Here is a 19714-nt window from a genome sequence, read left to right as displayed (position 1 = left end):
CCAGCTGGTGGCACTATTTTGGGAAATTGTGATAACTTTATGGGGTGGGCCCTAGTTGGAGAAACAGACCACAGCTGAGGGTGGACATACATTTGAAGGTCCGTTTTATTCCCAGGTTTCTTTCACTTTCTGCCCCCTGTCCACCAGAGGTGGACCTTCTCCTCCTCCAAATGCTCCTGGCTGCTTTGATACTACATCACCAGAGGCTTAGGATCAGTGCAGCCACTAAGAACGGAAACCTATGAATTATGAACCACTTTCCCCCTTCAAGTGTTCTCTCAAGCATGCAGAAGTGATTCACTCAAGCTGCAGTGGTCATCCCTGGGAATGGCTTCTTTCTTCAACAGAGTGCTATCAACATAGGCCTGAGCAGATGGCCTGGGCACATGAGTTTAGATTCCACAATATCTGTGTTTAAAAAAAAAAAAACTGGGAGAGGCATCATGTGCCTGTATCCCCATTGCAGGGGAGGCAGAGATAGGAGGATCTGTGAAGCCCACTGGCCAAGCTGGCCTAGCCAAATTCATGAGATCAAGGTTTAGTGAGAAATCCTGTCTCAAAAGTATAAGGTAGATAGTGACTAAGAAAGACAACTATGTTACCTAAATACACCTACACACCTACACACACACACACACACACACACACACACACACACACACACACACACATGCCATTATGTACAAACCTTCTTGGTAAGTGGTGTCTTTCACCCATTGATCTGACAAGCTTACTGACTAAAATCATGGAGCACCAGGTCCCCAGTGTCTGCTCTAAATCCTGAAGTTTCTATTGCCTAGCCTCATGCATGTGCTGTGGAAGCCTGCCTCATTCATTCTGCAGATTTTTGATGTCTAACTCTTCAACTGACTTTGAGCTATACAACTGGCCTTTGTCCATTCAACTTTTCCTTAGGTCTTGAGTTCTCATGATTCACATTTCTATGGCTTGTGTCCATGCTTGGGATCTCACTCTAAATTCCCAGGACATGGAATGCCGGAACTATAAAAGAGAGGAACACAGAGGCTGAGAAAAAGCCATACTCAATGTAAAATTGTTAGACTATTATGCAAGAAATAAACACAGTTTACCAAATACTTAGATTGTATATTCAAGAAATATTTAGAGGAAGTGGAACCCCCATCTTCCAGGAAGGGAGAGTAATGCAATCCCTGTCTCCATCTATCTCCCCATGCTCTTAAGGTCGCATAAAGTTGGACAAGTAAGACTTTCGTTATGGAAGGGAAGAGATCATAAAGCCAGCTTAATTATTAATTGAGTTAATTGCTAGGCTGAATTGTTTTTCATCTTCCTTATTTGTTCTAGGAGATTGAATTCAGAATAGAAAAGGCAAGAGCTTTCTCAGATGTATGGAAGGGGTGGAGACAAAACTGAATCCTTACAGACATGATCCCCTGGCTCAGCTGCTCAGAGTGGGAGTGGGAGCAGGAGCAGGGTGTGTACATTAGTTCTTTTCTTATTGCTGTGTCAAAATACCTGGTTGAAGGAAACTAAAGATTTCTTTTAGCTCATAGTTTGAGGGTGTCATCCACAGTGGCAGGAAAGAGGTGACAGAGAAAGCAGCTGTGGCAGCAGGAGCAGGAGGTGGCTGGTCACATAGTGCTCACAGCCAGGAAACAGAAAGATGGATGCTGATGCTCAGCTGCCTTCTCTTTTTTATTCAGAGGAGAACCCACACTCAGAATGGTCTCCTTGGACATGCGGCATAAGCATGGTGTGCATACATACATGCAGCCAACTCATCCATATTCATGAAAAAAATATTTCACATTCAGAATGGGTCTTTTGTCACAGATAAGCTTCTCTAGAAATATTCTCATAGACAAGCTCAGAGGTGTGATTCCTAGGTGACCCTGAGGCCATTCAAGTGGACAGTGGGAGATTAACTGTCACAAATGGAAACCAATAATGCAGACTCACCAATTCAGCTAGGCTGGCTGGCCAGTGAGCTCCAGTGATCCACCCATCTCCACTTCCCCTGCACTGAATTACAGACATGCATAATCACACCCAGCTTTTTACATGGGTGCTGAGGAGCCAAGTTCAGGTCCCCATGCTCATATGATAAGCACTTTACCAGCTAAGCCTTCTCTCTAGACCCATTCCTGGTTCTTTAGCCTCAAGATACATGACTACTCTACAGAAGCCCCAAACTTCTCTCTAGTGTATCTACACAACACTGTATCCATCAGACAACACTAACCAGGTCGAAGCCTACAAATTGACAGATACAGAAGAAAGCTCTGGAACTATTGGGGTGGAGGGAGTGGCCACATGAATATACATGACCAAGTCCGCAATGGAGAAGTAGCTGAACAACTGGATCACCACCACTGAACAGTAGAGTCAATGAGTAAAGGGGCTTTCTTTGTCATACTAAATTCCATCTCCAAAATATCACCTCATCTGTTCTGGAATTACTCATTATAAGGACAACATCCCTTTCCTCCTCCTACCTTTTCTTCCCTCTCTATTCCCCCTCCATAAGGCCTAGACTCTCTTCCTTCCTAAAGGAATCTCATCCATTCTTCATCTACTTCTGTTTGAGATTTCCCAAATCCACACTCTAGGTTTGATTTCTTTGCTGGATAGTTGCAGCACTTTTCTCTTAGTCTGTTGGAGATATAATCCATGACATTCTTAAACACAAAGCACTTCCTCACTTTAGGCTTCCATGCTTTTAAACATGGCTCCAAAGTCCAGCTTTCCTTCCCCTCCCCTCCCTCTCTCTCAGCACAAGACCTCAAGTGTATAGCTGGGTTGGTAAACAAGCAAGGCCTCTTCCGTGTTAGACTCTATGGTGTTGTTTGTTTGCTTAGCAGTCCAGCTATACACTTAAGGTCTTGTTCTGGTTTTATTTTCTTTACAAATGTTCATGTCAAGAAAGCATTCATATCACCTGCTCAAAACTATCATCTAACCCTTCTGACTATAGCATGTTTGTTCTCATTTCCAGCCTTTCTTCAAAGTCATCCCTGTTCTGCCAATAAACTGCATGCAAAGGCAGCCCCTTCTTACTCTCCCACATTAATTTTTTGCTACTCAGCTCTTTCTCATCCCTAGAATTCTTTCACTATCTACAAGGCAGAATGGATTTGAATTATGTACAAATGTCCAGCACTTCTCTGCCCCAACAAAATGCTAATGTCCTCCATTAGAATGGCTTACAGTTGGATTTGCTTTCTTAAATCTCTGTGGAGCAGTTACTTTCCTTGCAACTGTGATAAAACACACTGGCAAAAGCAGCTTCAGGTAGAAAAAGTGTATTCTGTCTCATAGTCCACAAAGCAGCCACAATCAGACAACAGAGAGCAATGCATAGAAATGTAGTACAGGGCTTACTTTCTCTGTTTTATGCTGGATCCCCTGTGTAACAGCCCCACCCACAATCAAGATGGGTCTTCCCACATCAATTAACATGTAATCAAGATAATCTCCCGAAGGCAGCTGCAGAGGCCCAGCTCTTGGATAAGTCTAGATTCCGCCATGCTTAACACTAAACATCTCTCTCCCATATTCTTGAGCATGCTACCTGTCCGTCTTCTCACTCATTCTTGTCTCATCCACTCAACTAACTTCCGAGAGACCTTTTAGACTCACTTATGCCATCCCCTAAGTACATACACACCTCTTTATCCCTAAGAACTAGTCCCCACCCTGTGGTACAAGAACCAAAGCTTCCGTCTCTATTCTGTTAAGGACCTGGCGTGTCGGTTTTGTCTAATTCTGTTTCTTTTGGCTTCTTGTGAGAAGCTCCTACTTAGCTATGTATCCCTTATGCCTCATAGGACACAATCACATGTTTGTTTCATTCTTGGAGAAGCTGAGTCTGGATTCAAAGCCAAGATGAAACTTGGGAGAGCATCAGGTGTCCTGAACAAGAGAAGAGGGTGGCTGCACTCTGGCAGCTCTGAGGAATTTACCCAATTGCAATTTTAATATCGGAGCCAAGGCTGTGAAGTCCCTGGGTTGACAGATTTCTGACACCCAGATAAGCACTTCCAGTCTGGTTATCTCATTTAATTCCCTCTGACTCACAGTGTTTATCACTCTGTTACCTGAAGTGGTTTCCTTTCAGCCTCTCTATAGCCCTTTTGTACAGAACCCTCACCGATCCCAGCTGGAAAGTAGAGGGCAGATTTTTCAGGAAGGGGAGAGATACCAGGCTTTTCCATTACCAGCTGGTGCCATGATTTCAGATGCTGACAAACTGCAACCTGAGTGGCATACTCCTCTCCACAAGCTTTCTTTGTGTGGCAGCCAGAGTGCCTGTGTTCAGAGACACTCTGCATTTCTGAGCATGACCTCATTTAGGGGAATCCTCAATTGCCTCAAAAAACAAATTTTTAAATGGGAGCTCCAAGTTATATAAAGTTAGCTGTGCTATTGCAAGATAGGTTGGTAGGTAAAGGTGCTTTGCTGCCAAGCTGGACGGTTTAAGTTCTAATTCAAGGATCCATACAGCAGGAGAGGGAAAGAACTGGCATTTGCTTCAGTGTGCACACTTGCAGACAAACACACACCCACTGAATAATTACACTAAAAAAAAAAAAAAACAAACAACTAAGTATCTATATTATCAGTGTGGGAGAACAAGTTTTTCTTGAAGCTACAGACCTCAGGGCTTACAAATGGCCCAAGGAAATTATTTTGCCTTCTGTTCATGTATTAATTACTTCATGTCTTGGCTCAGATAGACAGACAGACAGACAGACAGACAGACAGACAGACACGCACACAAATGTTCTCTTCACTGTCCTCTGTACTCTGTCCCATGTTCTAGATGTCTATTTTGAATATATTCCTGAGACATCAATCCACTGGTGGCAAGGGCAGCTAAATAAGGGCAACTAAAATGACTCTAGTCACATATGGTTAGTCATTGTAATAGGTGCAAGGTCAGAAAACTATGGCCCACAGCAGAAGCCAGATCTCAGTTTGTGCCAGGAAATAAAGTTTTATTATCAGAATATGACACTACTTCTTGGCGTGTCACTTAAGGTTGCAGGACAATAGTAAAGATGCTGGGCTGGAGGTGTATCTCAGTGGTACAGTGCTTGCCTAGCATGTGTGAAGTCTTGGGTTAAATCCCCAGTACCACAAAAAACAAACAAACAGTCCAAAACAGTTGTGATAAGTAGTCACAGTGACTTCTGGAGCTGCAGATGTGGCTCTATTCACAGTTCTGCTCTTGCAGAAGACCTAAATTTAGTTCCCAGCAGTCACGCCAGCTCACACCTTGTGTAACCCAGTCCCGGGGACTTCACTTCCTTTCCTGCTTTTTTTCAGGCACCTGGCATGCATGTCCTGCACATACATATACTCATACACAGAAAATAAAAATAAATCTCTTTTTAAGATAGTTACAGTGGCAACAATCTGCCTGAGGGTATTACTCCTGTCTAGGAAGTTTGCAAATCCCCAGAAACCAGACAAAGGATGCTAGGTTCTTCTGTTGTTTCCTAGGGCCATAGGACTGCTTCCAGTATAGTTGCTTACAATGATGTCTAAGATCTAAACAGGCACTCGGGATACCTGGTACTTCATACTAATTTTATTTTGTATGATGCCACACAGTCTTTGTCTTCTAATCCTTCTCAGGTTTTTAGACACACCCTCATCTGACATGCTTGCAGCACAGCTTCCTTCTGAGAGTCTTCATTTATTCTGGAAGTTTCATTCTTTTGACCAGGCCACAAGCCTGGGGAGGTCGTATGAACTTCACTGCTCATGTCCAGCTCCCAGATGTTAGGTTATTGCCTCCCTTGATCCCGTCACCTAAAAGCTACTTCATCTATATCCTGGAATATTCCAGAATCCTCCCTTTCAAAATTTGGCAGTCTCACAGGTTCAGGAAGACCCCTGTGCTAGACTTTTGAACATTACAGGACCTCACAGTCATGTCCTCACTTAGCGACTCCAAGGTCTTCATGTTCATGTTCAATCTGCCCAACCAAATCACGCAAGTGAAAGAAATATGCAACCCTGTTTATACCCAAGGTGCACTTCATGTGGAATGGGAATAAGTTACTCATTCACTCTGTGCAGCAAAGCAGATTCATATCATTAGTTTTTCATACAAACCAGCTGCTGGCTGGAACCCCTGGAAGGTGATTTCTGTGGGCATTCACCTGCACTGCACAGCATTCTCTATTACATTATATGCCAACAAGAGCAGACAGAGGTTCAAAATTTGAGAGTGGTCCATAACTAATGTTACCTTGCTGGGGGCTTAAGAGTGGGCTTGGGGCAAATTTGAATACTAACTTTCTTCTTTCAACTTTGTGTATTCCAGCCTAGTGACATCATGCTCCTGCCCATCACCATACCATAGATATAAAGAAGGTGACAATGTCATTCGTCATTAGTTTGCTGAAAGATTAGATGGTGAGGTTGCTGTGGGACAATCTTTGTACACGGTAAATATGTATTACTCCCATTGGTTAATAAAGAGCTGACTGGCCTATAACTGAGCAGGAAGAGATTGGGCAGGAGAGCCAGACTAGGATGCATGGAAGAAGAAGGGCGGAGTCTCACAAGTCACCAGCCAGATGCTGAAGAAGCAGCATGCAAAGTACATAGAGGATGTAAACGAGCCTTGGGGCAGCATATAGATTAATAGAAATGGGTTAATTTAAGTTATAAGAGCTGGCTGAGAAACAAGCCTAAGCTATCAGCTGAGCATTTATAATTAACATTAAATTTCTGTGTGGTTATTTGGGAGTGACTGGTGAGACAGAACTGACCAGCCATCCAGAAGAAAAATGCCGCCTACATGAGATCTATAAAAAGTGATGCTGGGGAGACAGCTCAGTCAGTATGTGGTTGGCATATAAGCATGAGAATTTGTGTTCAGACCCCTAACACTCACCTAAAAAGTTTGGCACAGATGCACATGCCTTCAATCCAAGCTGAGGAGACAGAACCAAGAGGGAGTTCCACCAGACCTTACTGTCCAGCCAGTCCAATCTAATAGCAAGTGCCTGACTCATTAAGAAATTCTGTCTCAAAAAGTATGATAGAATAGTTGAGAAAGACATCCAGCATCAGTCTCTGGCCTCCATAAGCACGTGTACATGAGCACCCAAATACACATGTGCATACACTTTACACATGCACACACATAAGCACATAAAGAGTGTATTTTTAAAAAGTGTTCTTGGTTAGGAAGTACCAAATCACTCAATTGTATGTATTGTTCCTTTAATAATCTAATGCTTGTATGATTAGTGCTGGGAACACATTCTATAATGATTAAAACTAAGATGCCCCCAACTCCATGGAGATCACAGACTGTTCACCTGGAAGGTAGCAGCAAAAATAATATAACCAGCTAGATTTAGAACACTATTGAAGAAACTGATACCCTAAAAGCATAAAACATGCCCATGAATGAAGCATAAGCTATTACACAGGACACTAGAGCAAGTCCTCCCACCTGCTAATTCACATGTTCCCTATTTTCAAGGTATGAATGACAGATAAGGGATGCTATGCATGTTCTTTATCCTCTGATATTGTCTACCAAATTAATGAGAGAATAGAAGACAAGTATCCGAGCTACCTGGGAACCCAGGACTGGCACACAGTGGTACAGAGAGTCAAAAAAAATGAAAAACATCTGTGAAGTGATCCATTCACACTGTATTTGTTAAAGACATCCCAGAGCCAGGCCTCTCTTTGAAGGTAAAAGCAACAGATCTTCTCATACATCTTGGAGGGCTCAGTGGGTAAGGTGCCTTTGGCAGGAGTGTGGAGGCCTGAGTTCAAATACCCAGAACCTATCCAAAGCCAGATGAAGTCGGAGCAAGTGTAACATGGTGAGGTGTGAGGTGTAGACAAGGGAATCCCCAGAAGTTCAAGGGTCAGCTAGCCTAGCACATGCAGTAGGCAAACAATGAGTGACCATTTCTCAAACAAAGTAGAAGGGAAGGACAGACACTTAAGGTTGTGCTCTGGTTTCCACTCATACCCCCAGCACCTGTACTTGTGCTCTCTCTTCTCCCTCCCTCCCCCCCCTCTCTCTCTCTCTCTCTCACACACACACACACACACACACACACACACACACACACACACACACATATGCACAAATGCAAACATACCTGCACTAAGATAAAAAAGTTAATAATATCCAGCTGCAGAGAGGGAGGAGTGATGAGCAAAGGGGTCAAGACCAGGCTGGAGAAACCCACAGAAACAGATGACCTGATCAAGGGGTTGCTCATGGACCCCAGAGTGATAGCTGGGAAGCCAGCATAGGACTGTTTCAGACCCCCTGAAGGAAGAAGTCAGTTTGTCAGTCTGGACAATCTATGGGGCCACTGGTAGTGGATCAGTATTTACCCCTAGTACACAAATGAACTTTGGGAGCCCTCGCCACATAGAGAGACACTCTCTCAGCCTACACACACTGGGGAGGGTCTATGCCCTGCTCCAAATGATATGACAGACTTTGAAGATTCCCCCATGGAAGGTCTCACCCTCCCTGGGGAGGAGAGGGGATGGGATGGAGGGTCGGTGGGGGGCAGGGGAGGAGAGGAGGGAGAGGGAGCTGTGATTGACATGTGGAAAAAGCTTGTTTCTGATTTAAATAACTGTTTAAATTTCTGTTCATAATAACAACAACAACAATAGTCATAATCATAATTGTACAAATTAGAGGGAAAGTTGTGGGCTTTGGTCAAGGAAAAATGATTTTTTATAAGAAATGTTTACATTTATTTATTTGTGTGAGTAGGGGTATAGGGGTCAGAGGACAGTTCTCAGGAGTCAATTTTCTTCCATGTAGGTCTCAGGAACTGAACTCAGTTCATCAGGCATAACAACAAATTCTTTCACCCTCTGAGTCATCTTGCCAACCCAGAAAAATGTGTAGTTACCAATGTTTTCTAGGACAGACATGTTTGCAGATACTCACGCCTTAGTTGTGTAAGCCAACTAACAAAAGAAAGACAAACACCTAGGCTACATTGCCTTTCTTCCTATTATCCCTCTTAACTCCCCTTGATTGAGTTTTTGGACTAAGTAGCAGAAGTCTTTCTGATCCAATGTCAGAGCCACTTCTCAACACATCCATCTGCAAACCACATGGAAGACAAAAAGCCAAGTGTGTGCCAGCCGCCAGTGGGAGGCCCTATCTCCACCCTCAAACTGGGAAGCACTAGCATCCAGACGCACACATTTCCACTACACTAAAAAAGAATCAGAAAACTCTAGATGCAAAGATTTAGGGGCTCCCAGGTATAGACATGCTCCCTACTGAGCATGCATTTTTTTCCAAGTCAAATGAACTTTACTGTTTGTGTGGGGAGGGTGTCCATGCAAGCATATGTATTCATGCTCACAAGTGTGGAGGCCAGGGGTCAGCATCACATCTCTTCCTCGTTCCTTATCCACTTTATTATTTTTTTTGTGATAGCCTTTAACTGAGCCTGGAGCTCACCAATCCTGCTAAACTGCCTTGCCAAAAACCCATAGAGATACTCTTGTCTCTGCCTCCCTAGTTCTGACAGTATAGGCACATGCCATCACACCCAGCTTCTTTCACATGGATTCTGGGAATCCAAAACCAGGTCCTCATTCTTACATGGCAGGCCCTTTGCCGACCAAGCCATCACCCCAACTCAATGTTTACAGTTCTTCATAAACCAATTGTTACAGCAGTTATTTTTTAACTTAATTTTTGTTGGGGGGCATATGGCACCCTTGTGTATCATTACACATGTGTAGAAGTCAGAGGACAACCCTTGAGGGACAAACTCAGGTCATCAAGCTTGCATGGTCACTGCCCTCACCCACTGAACCATCTCTGTAGCCCTTGATTAATTATTAATTATTACACCTCTAACCCCATGATAAGAAGAGCAAAATTGTTCGAGCCTATCAAAGTTATGAGAAGCCAAAAGCATGAAGAATGATTCATAACAGGATCCCAGTGGACCTGTGACAAATGTCTCATATTGCCAGCCTGTTGACACAATACAGAAGCCTTGTGCTTGGGACAACTGTCTCTTTCACCAGTTATACACCACCATCGTCTATGAGACTACCACAGCCAGCTGAGCTTTTCACCCAGTGCTGTGGCTTCAGAGAAATTACGGATTGCTAAAATAGGAGTTTGCAAAACCACTCAAGGCAGCAAGGGGCTTTGCATATTGCTCAGACATGTGTTTGGCTGTTCCAGGGTAGTTCTCCTGGAAAGGGGCCATGCTATTTCTTAGAAGCCAGTAGAAAGAAGCATGCCAAACTGACAGTGACTAGCAAGGAATAGGATTCTCATGTCCAGAAATGACAGAAGAAAGAATAGCGATGGTCTCACATCAGTCATTGGATTGTTCTTGCATAAAGGAGGAAACCCATGCCTTCCAGAATGCAGCCTTCTCAATTAAGTCTTAAACTAAGAAATAGCATTGACCTTGCATCCATCTACACCTCTCTTGGCTGCATGCTGTTGCTCACATAATGGTGTGATAGTTTCAATGGTTTGGTTCATGGGCTTCAGAGCAGACCTGGAATCAAAGCCTGAACCTACCACTTACTGGTCAGGTTATGTACCTGTGCAAACCCTCGATTTTCCATCAATAAAATGGGGTGGTAGTGAAATGGTTATAAAGACTAAACACTTCCATATGACATAATCCATGTAATACATTTAGGATAGTAAATATCATGTTGAATATTGTCCTATTATGTTTTTAAGAGGTGTTCAAGTGTCTGGAGAGAAAGTACAGTCTGTAAAGTGCTTACCATGCAAGTATAAGAACCTAAATTTCATCCCCAGCACCAATGTAAACTCTGCACAAGGCAGCATGTGTGTGTAATCCCACCACGGGAGAGGATGAGACAGCAGGATCCTGGAGAGCCAGTCTAGGCAATCAGGGAACTCCATTTTCAATGAGAGACTCTCCATCAAAAATAATCAGGTGTGGACTGATTAAGGAGGACATCTGAAGTCACCCTCCAGCACAGTGTATATGTATATAGGTGTATATGGCCCATATGAGAGTCCCGGGCTTATTTTATGGTTAAAGGTAAATTCACAAGAGCCTTGATCCATTCTTTTGTTTGTTTGGTAAGTTGATTTCTCTAAATGGTTTAGGGAGGATTTACCTCTACTTTTCTGGAAATTACTTGGCAAGATTTCTTTCTTTTAACCCGCTTGCTTTCTTCTTCCTTCCTTCTCTTCTTCCTTCCTTTCCTTTCTTTGTTTGAAAGGGTTGTGCTATATAACCCAGATGGTCTTGAATTCACAATCCTCCAGCCTCATTCAGCCTAAAGTTCTGAGAGCAAATGTGGACCATCAAGCTTATAGACAAGATTATCTTTGACCACCACCTGGTCAGATGTGGAAGACCATGTGTCCTAAAACTGGTCTGGACTCAAGCTGTGAAGTAACTTGGGCACTCGAAGACAAGCCCTCTTGGAGCTTCAGGCTTTAGGAACAAATGATCACAGAGTGAATGGAGTGGTGACAATAGAGTAGCTGAGCGTTTTCCCATTTCTGTACTTCTTAATATTTATTGAGAAATAATGTAAAAATTATACTTCTGTAATATATTAAAATGCACATTACTCAAAGTATCCTTGTAAAGAATTAATAATATTTATAGTTTAAAGCTATGGAGATAAAATGTATTTATTTTTATGTTGTTTTGTTTTGTGTATTTGTTTTTGTTTTTGTTTTAAATAAGCTCCCATTTATCCCTGACTGGCATGAAACTGCTATGTTGTCAAGGATGACCTTGAACTTTCTGATCCTCCTGCCTCCACCTCCTGAGTACTGGCATCACAGGAGTGCACCACCACAACCTGGAGGTTGAACCAGAACTTAATGAATGCTAAGCTCCAAGCACTCCATGATCCCTGTCAATCGCTTTTCTTTAACTGTTAACATGTTTGCCTCCCTTTTTCATATTCTTAATGACTTTTTTCTCATGGACTGTCTTACATCCTTTGTTCACTTTCTTGTGAAGGCTTATTTCTTAGTGATCTGAAATAGCTCACTGTTCATGGATAATAAACAGTTATCTTTTTTCCTGAATACAGCTTTCCAGCCATTTATTGCTTTTGTTTTTAATTTACAGCAGACGTTTACAATTTTCTTTTATGTGAAATAATTGTTTTTTTCTGTGTAGTGACTTTCATCTTTTTATTTTTATCCTTAAAAACTTGCCCTTTGCTATAAGCCATCATTCTAAAACTATAGAAAACTATATTAAAGGAGAAACCCACAAAATCAGACACCAATAAATAATCCCACAAAGAGAACAAAAGTTAACTTTTGTTAACTTTCAAAAGCAATAATAGAAGTCAGCCAACAATGTAAATGCCCTCTAATGACCCTCCTGAACTTGGAGTTGTGGAAATGGGCTGTAGATTTTGTGAGAATGACTCCTGAATTATTAAGGCCTGAATTCTTTGTTTTGTGGATATGCCAAAGGAACTTCTAAGGGTTCAGTTTCATTGTTCACAAAGGAATCCTCACTGGACACAATTTTTGTTAATATGGTACTGTTCTTTTTGTTTCATTTTGCATTGTTTAATTTTGTCTTGTTTTGAACTAGGTGTTACTATGTAGCACAGACCATCCTGAAACTTGCTATGTACCTCGGCTAGCCCCAAACTTGTGTTCCTTCTGCCTTAGTCTCTTGAGTATTTGCATTCCAATGTGCAACACCATGGTTAGCTAATTCTACTGTTGAGTGGCCCCCTCAATGTGTTCCTATTTCACTCACATTGTCCTCTCTGCCAAGATGTTTTCTCTAGTCTGCCCTTCTGCTTTCTTAAATCCACATTATCTACCAATGGTTTACATGAGTCAGCTTATGGATGTCTATAAGTAGGAATAGCTTGGTGGTAAAGCAGACATTTGGCACCAACTGAATGTCATTCACAAGGCAGATCATTGTACCAGTCAAAGCATGAGCAAGCTAAGGGCAGGTGGCACTCACTCACCTGCTGGAGTTTCATTCCCACCATGGAGGCACTGGTGTCAAGCACAAAAACCACATTCTTGGGTAAAGGAGGGAGGTCTTTAGGGGCAAAGTAGTGCACAAAATAACCATTCAGAACCTGGTGGAAGAAAATAAAGTAGCCAAAGTAGCATTCAGTAAAAGGAAGGGAATTATTAGAACAGTCTTTGGAACTTCCAAAACACAAAGATGGCATGAAACATAAAGACAACATTAGACGGTCTAGAGGTACAGTCCACACCAAGAACAAAATCATTGTTCTGTATCCCTCCAAGAGAATTAGTCATTAATTAATATAATAAAATAGAATCATCTCTCTTAAAAGTATTCATCATGGGCTGGGGGTAAATCTCAATGATAAAGTGCTTGCTGAGGATGTGTGTATACCATGGTGCAATCTGTATCACCTTTAAAATGACATAAATGTATACATAAGTATAAATACATAGACCATGACAAGCCATCAACTTTAATTAAGCATCTTCTTCTGACCTTGCTTCTTGAGAATCCTGCTTCTTTCATTATCTATTTTTACTAAGCATCTTACACAGGAAGTTATCAAGGTTGTCTGCATTCTCTGTGCACATCCACATATTTTAATATTCTCACCTTGTCTCTGCAGCAATAGAACCTAAAGGGAAATAAGCTACGGAAGAGTCTCTTTTAATTAAAGTTGAAGAAGTGCTAAAATTCTAACCTCATCTAAAACACCACAGGGAAAATTACATTATAGATTTCATTTGCTGTCCAGGTTACTGAAGCACGAAATAGGTACCCTTGGCAGTCAGCAAGGGAGCATCACTAGTCTCTTTGAAGACATATTTTTGGGTTTAAAGAGTTTTACTGAGAACCAGAAATATCTTTAAGCTTTAGGTAAGTATTGGAATCCACAGTTCTGAATTGAACAGAAAGGATTGTGCTCCACATATAGTGGCATCATGGAAGTCATTACCTGGATGTCACCAATGGTCTGCTCTCTCTTGACATCATATCGAATGATGAAATCTCCCAAAATTCCATTCTGGGCAATCTTAGCTTGTTGAACCACGGTAGGCTTAAAAATAACTTTGGCAAAAGTTTCATTTTGGTTGATGACAGTAGAAGGTGGGGGACCCACATCACCTGCAAGTAAGATTTTAACACAATAAATAGCTGAGATTATAAAGACTTTTCCTGAAAAGAATTACCTTCTTGCAGACACAGGATATTCAACTTCCGTCCATTGGATGTTTGAAGTTCTCCTGGCATCTTCTAAGAACATTTGTTAATTTCTCAAGAAACAATGATTTATTTGAGCTTATTGTTTGAGAAGATACAAAGCATAACGGAGTGGAAGTTGGTCACATTACAACCTGTGTCAGAAAGCAGAGATGAATGCCCTATTCAGCCCACTTTCTCCTTTTTATCCAGTCCAGGACCCTATCCCATGGAACAGTGTCACTCATTGTGAGGCTCATCTTTTCCATCTGGATAAGTCTAATCTAGATAATCCTTCACGGACATGGCAGATTATCTTTTGGGTGATTCTGGGTCCTGTCAGATTGATAATATTAATCATCCCAGTGAGTCAAAAGAAGTTGTGTTAAAATACTGATCTACTTGCTTTGGGAAGGGGAAATAGATGAGATCTCCTGGGTAAACTGGTGAAGGGGGTGGATATAGGGGAGGGGTGGAGCATGAGGTGTTGGGATAGCCGAGTTGGGGAATGGATAGAGAGTGAGAGCAATGAAAGACATATCTTGATAGAGGGGACCATTGTGGGGTTAAGAAGAAAGCTGGTGCCAGGAAAACTCCCAGGATTCCACAATGATGACCCAAGCTAAGACTTTTAGCAATACTGGAGAGGGTACCTGAACTGGCCTTCTCTTATAATCAGATTGGTGACTACCCTAATTGTCATCATAGTAACTTCATCCAGTAACTGATGGAAGCAGATGCAGAGATCCACAGCCAAGCACTAGGCCAAGCTCCAGGAGTCCATTTGAAGAGAGGGAGGAGGGTTCATATGAGCAAGCAGGATCATGATCATGATGGAGAAACCCACAGAGACAGCTGACCTGAGCTCTTGGGAGCTCATGGACTCTAGACTGACAGTTATGGAGCCTGCATGGGACTGATGTAGGCCCTCTGTGTGGGGGTGACAGTTATGTACCTTGGTCTGTTTGTGGGGTCCCTAGCAGTGGGACCAAGATCTTGTGCATGAGCTGGCTTTTTAGAACCTATTCCCTGTGGTGGGATGCCTCACTCAGCCTTGATGCAGGGGGAAGAGCATAGTCCTGCCTCAACTTGATATTCCTTGCTTTATTGACTCCCATGGGAGGACTTACCCTTTCTGAGAATTGGATTGGGGGGTAGAAAAGAGGTGGGGGAGAGAATAGAAGGAGTGGAGGAAGGGGGGACTGTGGTTGGTATGTAAAATAAGTAAATAAATAATTTTAAAAGCTACTAATCCACTTTGTACTAGGTGTGAGTCCTTACATAGGTTACCAAGCCATCTTACATTAACAGTAGTTCTAATGTTATGTTCTTGAAAAGATCCGGTGATATGGTATACTTATTACCATCCTAGTTCGTGCTAAGCATCACACCAGCAATGTTATTATCAAACTTCAGCGTTTGCAAAGTAGAAGGAGGAATTCAATGTGGCATTATGAACATGTCACACTCAGGATGATATATAACTATCACAATGAAAGAACCTACAGATGATGCTGACAGCCATGTTGAGGGAAAGCATCAGAGAGTGGAGAATGCATTCGCTATTCTTCACTTACATAGAGTTCAAAGTCAAATACAACTTGTCCAAAGGCAATTGAAGTAGGATGGGTGCTCCTTTGGTACTACGTTGGACACAATACAAAAGAACCTTTGATGGGAAGTGTCCTATGTTTGATGTACAGTGTAGCAATACGGGTGTCCCTAATGTAAATGTATGAATGTGTATGTGTATACAACTCATCAACTTACACAAAACTTTTATTCACTTTATTCTCTTTTAAAATTTAAGCATGGGAGTTGGAGAGTAGAATGAATTGAACAGTCTGTGGCATGGAGCATAACAAGCATAGTTTGCCAAGTGAACCCTTCTCTGTTCTTTTCCTTGGAGTAAATGTGTTTGTGGAGCCACTTATATGGGGATTAAGGCTATGGAGAGATGTTCCAGCTGGCAGAATTAAGATCGGGGTAGAGTTACTGGGAAGCATTTGCCATGCCATATCAGTTAAATTGAAGAAAGTTGTTCTAGTGTCACCTGCAGCTGTTACCCCTCACTTCAAGTGTCCAAGCAAACCCTGGGAGCATTAAAGCAGCTCAGCAACACCGTGGAACTTTCTAGAAATGTCAGTGCTCAGGCCCTTCCCAGAAACTCTCAATCAGAAACTCTGGAGTGAATTTTAACAAGTCCTGTATGTGACTCTGGTTTCTGAATATGGAAACTAAAGGATATGCCTTTCACCCAGACCTCATACCTTACATGCAGAACATACACGTGGCATTTGTTACATGTAAGTACACTTATCCCAACATTCCACAATAATCTAACACTTTGTCTTTAAGTTACCAGCATGCACTCACTTTATCTTGCTCCTAATCTCTCTCATAAAATCACTTTTTTACAAGTCCCCTAACTTAATCCATTCATAACAAAATGAAAGCCCTGGGAATTTAAAGACTATAACTTCTTCTTTCTTCTGATTTATTTAACTAAGTTCTTTGATACAGACCACGAGAAAGGATGTGTATTGTTGCTGTTGCCTGTTGACCTCTGATGTTTGATCATTCCTGATGAAAATTCATGAGTTTCATATAAATGCACTTATTTCACACACCCAAAGAGTGGGTGGATTCTCTGGTTATTCAGGAAGAAGCCGAATTCCTGATGTTCCCACCCACTAAGTGCCACACAGTACAAGTGACCCAGCAGGGTTTCTACCACTATGGGGAACAATTCAAGTGAAGCATCTTTTAAAAATTATTACTGAATAGGGTTGCAAAGGTGTACCAGGGCATGCATTTGTTGATCAGAGGACAACTTTCAGGAGTCAGTTCTGTCCTTCCCTCTTGGGTTCCAGGGAACAAACTCAGGTTCTCAGCCTTGCATGGCAGGATCTTTCTCACTCTGACCTGAGCAACTTGCCCAAATCTCTGGAAAATGAAGATGTTCTGGGCTAAGAAGATGATATAGCATGAAGGCAAGTGCTGATCTTTGGCACCCATACAGAAATGTAGGCATGTTAATAAGTGTCTGTAATTCCAGTGCTGAGACATAGAGATGGGATTCCTGGGATTCTCTGACCAACCAATCTAGTCAATCAGTGAGTGCCAGGTTCACTGAGAAATTCTGTCTTTAAAACTTGAGCTGGATTCCTGTCTTGCCCCTCCACTCTCTGAAAGAGAGCTGAGTGCCAGGGGCTCTTCCAGCCCACCTTTCCCTGAGTTCCCTGATCTTTGGCCACCAGACCCTTCTTGCCACCAAATTCCCCAGAGGTACCTGGAGGCATCAGCTGCAATTCCTGTCTTGCCCCTGAACCCTCCAGGAGAGAGGAGAGGATAGAGCGTTGAACCCATAACCACCTGGAGAGGGAGAGACCCCACCTGTACCCACTGGAAGAAGAGATGGAAAAATGACAGTATCAGAAAACATCCAACAATAGAAAGACTTATATGACACCACCAGTGTGTAGGGATTCTACAACAGTAAGACCTGAACATCCCAATGCTGATGAAGCAGAACAGACTGACCTTAAAAACAACTACATGAAAACAATAGAGGCCCTCAAAGAGAATATGAGAAAATCCCTAAAAGAAATGGAAGAAAAAAACAAACAAAAATGCAAGAAATCAACAAATCTCTTACAAAAAGCAAGGAAAGCCAAGAAAAAAAAAGTCAAACAGATGAAGGAAACATTTCAAACAGTTTGAGACCTGAAAAGTGAAATAGAGACAATAAAGAAAACAAAAACTGAGGGGATGCTGGAAATAGAAAGGCTGGGTAAACAATCAGGAACTACAGATGCAAGCATAACCAACAGAATGGAAGAGAGAATCTCAGGCATTGAACATAAACTAGAGGAAACAGATTCATCAACCAAAGAAAATCTTAAATCCAACAAATCCTTAAAACAAAATATCCAGGAAATATGGAACACTGTAAAAGACCAAACCTAAGAATAACAGGAATAGAATAAGGTGAAGAAGCCCAGCTCAAAGGTGGAGAAAACATATTCAACAAAATCATAGAGGAAAACTTTTCCAACCAAAAGAAGAACATGAAAGTACAAGGAGCTTACAGAACACCAAATAGACTGAACCAAAAAAAAAAGTCCCCATGCCACATAATAATCAAAACACCAAACATACAGCAAAGAAAAAAGTCCAAGTAACATATAAAGGCAGACCAATCAGAATTACACCTGACTTCTCCCTGGAAACTCTGAAATCCAGAAGGTAGATGTTCTGTAAGCACTAAGAGACCACAGATGCCAGCCCAGACTACTATACCTAGCAAAACTCTCAATCACTATAGATGGAGATGGAGAAAACAAGAAATTCCATGACAAAATCAGATTTACACAATACATATCCACAAATCCAGCCTTACAGAAACTTCTGGAAGGAAAACTCCAACTCAAGGTCACTAAATACACTAAAAAAAACATAGGCAATAGATAACCCCACTTTACCAAAAGCCAGAAAAAAGGAGAAAAATTCACACATACTACTAACACCAAAACCAAATCCAAAGGAAACAAGAATGAACAATTAATGCTCATTAATATCCCTCAATATCAATGGTCTTCACTCATCTATATAAGGACACAGGCTAACAGAATGGATACAAAAACAGAATCCATCCTTCTTCTGCATACAAGAAACACACCTTCAAAGACAGACATTACCTCAGAGTTAAAAGGGTTGGGAAAAGATTTACCAATCAAATGGTCCTAAGAAGCAAGCTGGCATAGCTATCCTAGTATCTAACAAGTTAGTCTTCAAACAAACTAATCAAAAGAGATGAAGAAGGTCATTTCATATTCATCACAGGAAAAATCCATCAAGATGAAGTCTCAATTCTGAACATCTATGCACCACATACAAAAGCACCCACGTTCATGAAAGAAACATTACTAAAACTCAAATCACACATTAAACCCCAAATACTTATAGTGAGAGACTTCAACACCCCAATCTCACCAATGGACAGGGCTACCAGATAGAAACTTAAACAAAGAAACAAAGGAACTAACAGAAGTTATGACCCAGATGGGTTTAACTGACATTTATAGAATATTCCATCCAAACACAAAAGAATATACCTTCTTCTCAGCGCCACATGAAACCTTCGCTAAAATCCACCACATACTTGGCAACATAGCAAACTTCAATAGGTACAAAAAAATGGAATAACCCCCTGTATCTTTATCAGACCACCTTTATAGTTAGAATTCAACAACACAAATTGCAGAAACCCTACAAACTCATGGAAATTGAACAACTCAAAATTGTACCATTCCTGGGTCAAGGAAGAAATAAAAAAAGAAATTAAAGACTTCCTAGAATACAATCAAAATGAAGACACAGCATAACCAAACTTATGGGACACTTTGAAAGCAGTGCTAAGAGGAAAGTTCATAGAACTAAGTGCCCACATGAAGAAACTGGAGAATAGTCACACTAGAGAATTGACAGAACAAATGAAAGCTCTAGAACAAAAAGAAGCA

General features: G+C 41.6%; 1 protein-coding gene across 1 annotated transcript in view; it reads right to left on the bottom strand.

The window, feature by feature from the left end:
- Itih5 (inter-alpha-trypsin inhibitor heavy chain 5) overlaps positions 1 to 19714 on the bottom strand; it is a 98874-nt gene that overhangs the window by 28188 nt on the left and 50972 nt on the right. Inside the window, exons 6-7 of the mRNA XM_027405135.2 lie at positions 13948 to 14117; positions 12979 to 13095 (exon numbers count right to left, since the gene is read on the bottom strand). Of these exons, the coding sequence (XP_027260936.1) occupies positions 12979 to 13095; positions 13948 to 14117 (287 nt within the window). The remainder of the gene's footprint in view (positions 1 to 12978; positions 13096 to 13947; positions 14118 to 19714) is intronic.

The sequence above is a fragment of the Cricetulus griseus genome, chromosome 3 (assembly GCF_003668045.3).
Source record: "Cricetulus griseus strain 17A/GY chromosome 3, alternate assembly CriGri-PICRH-1.0, whole genome shotgun sequence".
NCBI lineage: Eukaryota > Metazoa > Chordata > Mammalia > Rodentia > Cricetidae > Cricetulus > Cricetulus griseus.
Note: the sequence above shows the minus strand (reverse complement) of the source record. Positions and strands in the feature narration are given on the sequence as shown.